General features: G+C 40.0%; 1 protein-coding gene across 1 annotated transcript in view; it reads right to left on the reverse strand.

The window, feature by feature from the left end:
• Positions 1 to 320: 320 nt before the first annotated feature.
• Positions 321 to 8,992, reverse strand: part of LOC138035375 (sacsin-like) — a gene marked incomplete at its 3' end in the record, with an annotated part of 12,679 nt that continues 4,007 nt past the window's right edge. The window contains exons 2-7 of the mRNA XM_068882080.1: positions 8,797 to 8,864; positions 6,089 to 6,189; positions 5,391 to 5,501; positions 4,843 to 4,990; positions 1,438 to 2,440; positions 321 to 892 (exon numbers count right to left, since the gene is read on the reverse strand). Of these exons, the coding sequence (XP_068738181.1) occupies positions 321 to 892; positions 1,438 to 2,440; positions 4,843 to 4,990; positions 5,391 to 5,501; positions 6,089 to 6,189; positions 8,797 to 8,800 (1,939 nt within the window). The remainder of the gene's footprint in view (positions 893 to 1,437; positions 2,441 to 4,842; positions 4,991 to 5,390; positions 5,502 to 6,088; positions 6,190 to 8,796; positions 8,865 to 8,992) is intronic.

Below are 8,992 nucleotides of genomic sequence, written 5' to 3' on the forward strand. Positions count from 1 at the left end.
ACAATCGATAATTACATCTTTTTCGTAGTTTACCGGGGCTAGCCAACATCATCTTCAGACCACATTTGCGAGAAAACCTAATGTCTTTGTATTTGCCATCAAGTTGCACTCAGTCGACTGAAGGCCACGACATTTAAAGACGTTTGCAGCGGAAGGGGCGCCGATTTGATGCAGGTTTTAATCAGATATATTTGTTGTTGTTGTTTTAAGAAAAGACTAGAAAACAAGATAAATTTTTTTTCTAGAATGTTCACAGCCTCCATCGGTGACTGAATAAGAGAAATATATATTAAATGGTTGTCATAAAGAATGGATCCTACCTTGTGCCGCCGCGTCATTCAGCCTCTGAAGGACATTAACGCTCATATTTTCGTCTAAAAAGCGGTGTTGTAGGCCAGGTAGCAGTTCCTTTGGATGTTCAGGCGAGGAGATGTAAACTACCTCAGCTTTGTTTGAAAAAACACTAAATGTGCCATTAGAGAGAGGCATAAGTTCTAATCCACAAAGCTTGTCAGGTTGGCAATCTCTGAGACAAAACTGAAGGAGCAGTATCTTTTCAGGTCTTTCAAGCTTCTTATAACAATTTGGGGATTGCTTCAATACTTCTCTTGTGAGATGGGGTGTTAATTCTTTAACACTCAAATACCGAGTGATGCTTTCTGTTATGTGGCAGGGTACCGAGACGATGGGAAAATTGGCTGCAACCATAACTTTGTACAGGAGATCTTTGGTCTCACTTGCAGGTTGTAAATCAAAGTAGGCTTGTTTGATTGCAAGCCATTTCCCATGATCCGCCTCAGTGTAGACTATGTCCATATTCAAGAGGATCTGGAACAAAGGCTGTGCAATTCGATCCCAGTTTTGCTTGACACTTTTCACATCTGGCCATGCTCTTCAAGTAAGAAGACGAGAAAATTTGCTTAACGTTTATTAATTAACCCTGCAAAATCGACGACTATCTGCTTAATGGATGATCTAACCCTGGGAGCAATTAAACATGTAAGGATGGTACTGTAGTCAAAAAGAGTTTTACGAGAAAATGGAAAAAATGACAGTGCCAAAAGAAACGAATGGCTTCCCGTTTATGCTGCAGTTAACCTTACTAGCTTTTTCTCTTTCCCGCTTATGCAATATTACTCCGTAGGTTATCACCTTCCTGACAGTTTTCATGAACATGCGCACTTTGAACTTTACCCACCAATTAACGGTATCGTTTTGTGCTACCGTCAGTCTCATTTGCTGCAGCAGTTGACGGGTCTTGACAAAAAAAAAAGCGAACAATGTGGATCGAGATCACTGATCACAAGGCTAAAGGTGACCCATTAACTCTACATCAAGATTTATTTACGGCAGTGAAAAACGATACCGTTAGGGAAGGCGTAGTAAGGCCATAATCGCACCTTGATATAAAAAGGGAATAAACCTCTTATTACTTACTCGTAAATTGATGCTTTAGACACCCCAGCTGACTTCTCCTTAATGGCGTCTAAAATCATTGTGGCATAGGCCCTGGGAATGGCTTCTTCCAGCAAGCACTTGTTCCATAATAGAGACTTGTCAGTCAAATGTCTTCCTTTCTTTTCCTGGTCTTCCTGTTCGGCGTTTGGAAACCTTACGTGACGCCTATTCTGGTTAAGGGCAAAGAAGCCGTTTACATGTACTGGCAAACCTGTCAAGCTGGTCTTCTGAAGTGGTAGTGGTAAGAAACAAAACACGTGGCCTTGAATGTCGGGTGTTTGCCGACTTAAACCAGCCGGTAAGGCCATAGCTACTCCCACTGATGGGAGATAGCTTAAAGCTTTGTCCGTCATGAGCTCTTGGAATGTTGACGACATCTCTCCACCACAAAAGTAGTTCGTAACAAGGAAAGAGTGTTCATTTTTCTTGCAACCTTGCTGGGAATCGAAGATTGAGGTCTCAATTGTGATTCGGTAAGTCACTGCTACGGGTGCAGACATTACTTCCCCGGGCGTAATTTTCTGACGAAACTCATTCCTCTTTGCACGGATTGTCTGAAGACTGTCATCTGCAAGCTTCACTTGGAAGACTTTCCGAGGACTGGATTCCAGCTCTTCTCTGACATACAGCTCAATTTCCTCGAGTTTTTGCAAAAACAGGAGCATCAAATGAGCATCAGTTTTAAAACTTTCATAAAGCGTGTCCACTTTGTCCGCGGAGTAAATTGTCTCTGACAGTTCTGTTGGTGTAGTTCTCAGTGGAAAACGGAATAAAGTTCCGTTGTAGAATCCCCTGTAAAAAGCCTCGTCATTACAATCAAAGATCTCTTTGTAGGGAGCGAACTGATCGGATATCATGTCCATGCCTTCGTGGTCCTCTTCAAGATGCCATAGTTTCCCAGTTGCTTGACCGCGATGGTCGAAATGACAGGCATGGGGATCAATGAACCCAATTTGACGTTCGCTGATCAAGCTTGGTAAATCTGAAATACGTTAGCAACACCAGAAACATTGAGAAAGTTGCAGAGTCTGAAGTGTTTCACACGGAATTACAGTAGTTCTAGGTTATGTGCAATGTAGGTAGAGGGAAACAGTGGGGTGATATTAATTTTAGTCCCAGAAAGCAGAGGCTGGAACACGAAAGAAAGGAAAGTGGAACTCTGGGGTGGAGAGAAAGAGCTGTAAGTAGATGCGTAACGAGAGGTGAATTAAATACTGGGACTCAGTTAACAAAAGATCCTTAATATGGGAAACAAGGAACCGTTAACCATGCGGTTATTTCAGGTGCCAGTACCCTTTAAAAAGTTACTAAATAGTTAACAAATATTCACCTAAGTGGCCGTGACTAGTGGTGGATATTTACCGAACCGCGAAGCGGCGAGGTAAATATCCACCACTAGCCACCGACACTGAGGTGAAAAGTTGTTTTAGTATATACTAAAACAGTGACATAATATAGCACAAAAAGACAACTTTAACTCATTTATTGTTGCAAAGATTGCAACATTTTCGGGCGCAAATCCCACGTGAGTTGCTTGGAGGTGAACAGCAAAGGATATTCGAAAGTTTGTGTAGCCAATCAGAGCGCGCCGTCAACGCAATCCATCTCTCTTCGATGCATTATCCCCTTCCTTTTCATTGGCCGAGAGCCCACCACGTGACCTGCAAATAACTGCCTACAAATAGAGTGTTTTCATGTGACGTCACGGCGGCCATGTTGGTGTCCCCAACTAATCCTCTGGGAATCGAGCTGTATTATCATGCAAGCGCTTTCTTTTGTTTCCGTGGAAAACCAAGGTTCCTGATCACGTGAGTGAAAACACTCTTATAAGTGTTTTGCTGCAAATAATAGATCGTTTTCACGTGACATCATACCATTTCCGGTCGGTCGTATTGGTGTACCTCTTTCGATTGCGTAATTTTTGCTACAACTAGAATTCCCTCGAGTAAAATGGAACGACTCTCTAGTTCCATGTTGGGTTATCACGGAAAGAGAAGGAACAATTTTGTTTTCTCACTGCTTAGGTTGCAAAGCTGGCCTAGCAGAATCCTGTTCGCATATAGCAAGTACGCTATTTTATTTGGAAGCGTGGACAAAAATAAATGGCAGACTTGCCTGCAGGCAAGTGAAGTGCTCGTGGCTTCTACCAACCTACGTCAAACAAGTAGAATATGAAAGGGTGAGAAATAAACTTTACATCGGCAAGGAAAATGAAAAACGATTTAGTTGCCAAGATTGAGAACTTGCCCAATGTTTTCAGCCCTGTTGACTCTGCTAAAGGCAATATCTCAAAGGAGATTCCTCTTCCTTCAAAACCGGAAATGGATGCCTTTTATGCGAAACTTAGTAAGTCTAGTAGCAAACCCATCACTCTAAGCTTAATACCCGAGTATGCAGACAGCTATGTCCTCAAAAGTCGCAGCGTGTCTACAATTAGCGATCTGTTTGATAAGAAGTAGCTCGATCTGAGTTATCCTGAGCTATGAAAAGCTTGTCATGAGGTGGATAACAAGGAACAAATCACACAAGTTGAGAGAGATAGTGTCACACAGGCGAATGGTCACAGTTTCTTCAGACATAGAGCTGGAAGAATCGATGCCTCCCAGACTAAGGTTGCATGTCAGACAAATCCAGCCATGCCCTCCCAGTCACTCATTCAGTCTATCTACTATCCTGAAGGTATTACCAGCATACCTAAAACATGGTACTGCCTCAACTGCAGAACACTGCCTGAATTCAAATGAACAAACAAGTCCACTCACGCTGGCAAGAAACAGGTAGCACCTTCAGATGCTCTTATCTTGGATTCTATTTGTGATGAAATGATATATGAAATGGATCATATATGAACTACGGATATGAAATCTAGTGCAATTATTGCAATTGCGTAGAGAAGCCTAAAAAATTCAGGACTTTAACGGGGTTTGAACCCGTGACCTCGCGATACCGGTGCGACGCTCTAACCAACTGAGCTATGGAGCCACTGACGTTGGGACCTGGTCATTTGTGGGTTCTAATGTTCCCGTGAGGAATGAATCAATGATGAAATGATGTTTGAAATGGATCAAATATGAACTGCGGATAAGAAATCGATTGAAGCTATGATCCTCGCAGCTATGAGCGCAATTATTGCAATTGTGTAGAGAAGCAATAATTGCGTTCATAAATGCGAGGATCATAGCTTCACTTGATTCTATTTGTGTTTGCAAAAAGAAGCCAAGTAAAACTGATAAGCTCTTAGAATGTCACAATGAAGGTTGTGAGAATGGCTGCTGTCGGTGAATGGAATAGTCTAAGAATAATCAATAACTAAACTCAAGATGAAAATGGCCATCCAGTCCCCTCTTGTTGTGGAACATCGTGTTAGTCATAATGTCAGCCTACCTGTCATGTGAAACACGGACTTGAATCCCAAGCCGAAACGACCGACTTTCACGGGGTCGGCTGCTTTAACGCTATCACTGAGCCGCTGAATGCCGTCCCAGTCTTTTTCGATAAAAACGGCATTGTTGTAAGCATAGAGTGCTGGGCCCTAGTGGAGAAAGATTTTTTTTTCTGTCATCACATTTCATGGTGATAATAAAAATTTACAGCTTTTTAACAGCTTTAAATTTGTGGAGAAGAATTGACCACAATCATAAACAATCACTGCGGGGATTAAAATGCTCAAAGGCAACATGTTTGTTTACCTTTTTTATTTATTAGTATAACTAAATATTATTATGTTTAAACTCTATGTTTATCCTTGTTAGATTTCGCTCCGACTGAAGTCGACCTTGGTGTCTTCCTTGTTTCCACACCTTCTTGAGGTGCATCGGTTAAGGAGAGGCACTCTTGGATAGAAAAACCCACAATAAATTAATAAGTTATCGCGACCTAGGTCTTTCATGATGTTAGCAAAACCCAAAAAGATTAAAAAAAATTACAGTTACCTGAAACTCTGCAAGGCTATCTGCATAGAGATTTTCGGTTGGATAGTTATGTCTATCGTGCAGAAACTTCAGTTGAGTAGCGTTTGCATCGTCAGCATTTTGAATAAGTTCCTAGTGTACGAAAAAAAAAAAACAAAACAAGGGCTGCAGAGATCAAGACCACCGGTTTGCCCGCCAGAGGAAACTATGCTTCTGGAGCATGTTCAATGATAATACGATAATAGCCCGGATAATGTTTTGTTTATAGTGGAAGTCCACTTAGCTATCAAGCTAGTTTACAGGCACCCCACTTTTAACAATGTGAAAGAAACAATTCAAAGTTAACAGAAACATTATTAAGAACCCCAACTGGCAGGAGGCAACCAGTTGGCTATTTACAGAGCGTGGTGTACAGCACAGTTTTTTCCCGAGTTGCTCAGGATATTCGGAGTTTGACGAGCCAATCAGCGCGCGAGTTCAACGCTATCTACTGTTGTAGTATATACTAACAAAGGATATCCCGAATTTGAGTGGCCAATCAGAGCGCGCCTTCAACGCTATACATCTAATTGGGGTCATTCAGTATTAGCTAAGGATTACGGTCACATTTTGTTCGTCTTTCGAAAAATTTACTCCTGCTCATTTATTCCAAATTGCACTCGACATCATGGTGATTACCGATACTAATACAACGATGCGTATTTTTCCTTTTTAAATACCTTGAGTATCTGTCCATCATCCGGGTATTCATCTAGGATCTTTCTTAACTGCTGTATTAGCGTTGGCTGAATCAAGCCAAATCGTCGACCTTCCTTTTGCGCTAAAAATCAAGAGTGACGTGAGGGGATTCCTATTACAAGGTTGTGCATCAGTGTCACACAATCTAAGTGAATAATAGCCATATAAACTAAATTTAGATTATAGGGTACAAGCCATCTCGAATGATCATACGAGTCATCCAACCAACTTATTAAATATGCATGCACCTTATTTAGGTCTAAGCACCCATTTTGAGTAGTGCTGATCAACAGTCTAAACACCCATTCCGAATAAGCACCCATTTTAAACCGATCAGCTTTCAATATTGATAATTGGTATTTACTTAAATATTATAAAAATTCGCTTTCATTCAGCAGCTTGCTTCGATGATATAGTGGTTATCAAGGATTCCTGAGGCGACGCTAATGGTCTAGGTTCAACCTTCTCGTCCTCCATGTTTGCCGATCATCTTAGAACAAAAAAACTTGCTTTTTCAAGTTAAATTCACGAGAACTTTTTCAAGTAATGTAATTGAAGTGAACGAGGAAACGCATACGTAACATTTGAGGTTAACTATCAATAGAGTTGTTTCAGTAGAGTTATGACTTAGAGTTAGAGTTAACGACTTCCAAAATCCTGAATTTAAGATTTTGGACTGCCAAAATCCTGAATTCAAGGTTTCTGACTGCCAAAATCCTGAATTCAAGATTTTGGAAGTCTAGAAATCCTGAATTTAAGATTTTGGAAGTCCAAAATCTTGAATTCAGGATTTTGGCAGTCCAAAATCCTGAATTCAGGATTTTGGAAACTTAATTAACTGTAACTCTACGACATAACTCTAGGAAAATAACTCTAAGAATAGCTGTCTCCATACTTAATAAGTTGGTTGGATAACTCGTATGATCATTTGAGAAGGCTCGTACCCAATGATCTCAACTTAGTTTATAAAGGTATTAGCCATTTAGATTGTGTAGCTGGCTACAAGGAAGATTTAACCCTTTAAGTGCTAATTGTTTGCTATTTTGTTGTACTTTTTTGGCGATAAACGGTCTGCATCACTTGGCTTCGCCGTATAAGAAGTTCTCATCTGCGGTTTTGGGGCAATGTGGCTTCAAGTTTGGGCATCACGTAACAATTAAGCTGGAATGTGGGTTAAGATAGCCTTTGAAAGAAATCTGAGGTGAGATATGGTTTAATGCAGACTGGGACGGCTTAAATGCTTGGGTGTAAATATGGTGGTTCACGAGTCAAGTTGTTTCTCTGGCCTATTCTCCCCGGACCTAGCGATATAATTTGAGCAAGTTTTGAAAGCTAAACATTTCAATCAATGCTGTATTTTGCTGGTAGGACTGGGTGGCCCAACACTAATAAAACCGATCTATGAAATGAAAATCGGGGGTCTTCCCTTGTCATGGAATGGCATAATTACCCAGAATTATTTTTTGGCATGAACACGAAAATTTGAAAAGCACGAGAATGGCCCTCATCAAATGACTAAGGCGCGGCCAGAGGAAAAGGTGAGAAGAAATTTCTAGTCAAGTACTAAGGAGTAGCCATGACGTGTGCTGTTAATTTAGACTTTTGATTTCTGAAGAATTTTTTGTCGCAGAAAATTGGCTACAAATTAGTAATTTTTTTGGTGTTATTCTCGTAGCAAAAAACTGGCTTTTCGTGCTTTCTTGCCAAACGAAAGGTATAAAGTAGTGAAAATGGAGGATCATCGTAGGGATTTGAGACAGTGACAACTGGCATACCAATCAGTCAGTGCTGTGAACACACTATCATAACGTTTGACTGAAACTTAACTAGAATCAAGTATTGAAAGTAGTATCCGTATTTTGCCAGGATATATCTGGAGTTAGCACTTAAAGGGTGAAACAAATGGAATATCAAGTCTATAATAATAATTATTATTATTGTTAATATTAATAATAATATTATTATTATTATCATTACTATTATTATTGTTGTTGTTATTATTATTATTATTATTATTATTATTTATTAAGCGCATTCTCGATATAAATATTCAAATGCTCTTTACATAATAAAAATTAGACTATAACAGAAAGGATCTAGAATGACTCTCTTACATCATGAACCAAGGAGGGGAAAATGTACAAAAAAAGTTTTCATTTTCGATTTGGATTTGTCTACAGAACTCACATTGCAAAATTCAAAAGGAGAACACTTTTCTCTGCCTTGGCGCAGCACAAGCAAATACCCTCTCGCAAAATGAATTTTGAACTGGACCGTTAGGATGGCTGAGGAGGATGCCATTATTTCTTCAACACAGGTTTGTATTTGCTTCGTGGCATAACAGAGATCATATCAACGATGTAGCGGGGCTTATTTCCCTGGAGATAGATATGAGATTATTTAAATGTGCCATCCAATTTGTGCCCATGCTTTTTAGGCTGGGCTTAATTGCTAAAATAAATGAATATCAAATCAGTTGTTCAAGCTCACCTAACCTGATCATTAGCCGTGGGGCGATGCACCCTGACCCACAAAAGAAAAACGTCATAAAAAAAACCTTAGACTCGCGGTTCATAATGCATAACTGATCTGATTGCTTGGTAGAAAGTCTTTTTTAACCTCGGTTTTCGCTTTCTATTTTTACATTAATAGAACAATAACAACAAAACACTTGCAGGATGTTATTTACCCATAGGCGCCACACAGGAAAATGTCGACTTCTAGATCTGTTTCTTTATTTATTCAGGTCCTGTACATCTGGAAAGATAATACTCTGATTATGAAAGAGGACCAGTCTATGCTGAAAACATTATTAAATCACGAGCAATATTCAGCTCTGATTTAGGTGTAGCCAAGGGATCTTGGCTAATCCCAGCCCGGTTTCT

This window comes from Montipora capricornis, unplaced genomic scaffold (genome assembly GCF_036669925.1).
Source record: "Montipora capricornis isolate CH-2021 unplaced genomic scaffold, ASM3666992v2 scaffold_362, whole genome shotgun sequence".
In the NCBI taxonomy this organism is placed as follows: Eukaryota; Metazoa; Cnidaria; class Anthozoa; order Scleractinia; family Acroporidae; genus Montipora; species Montipora capricornis.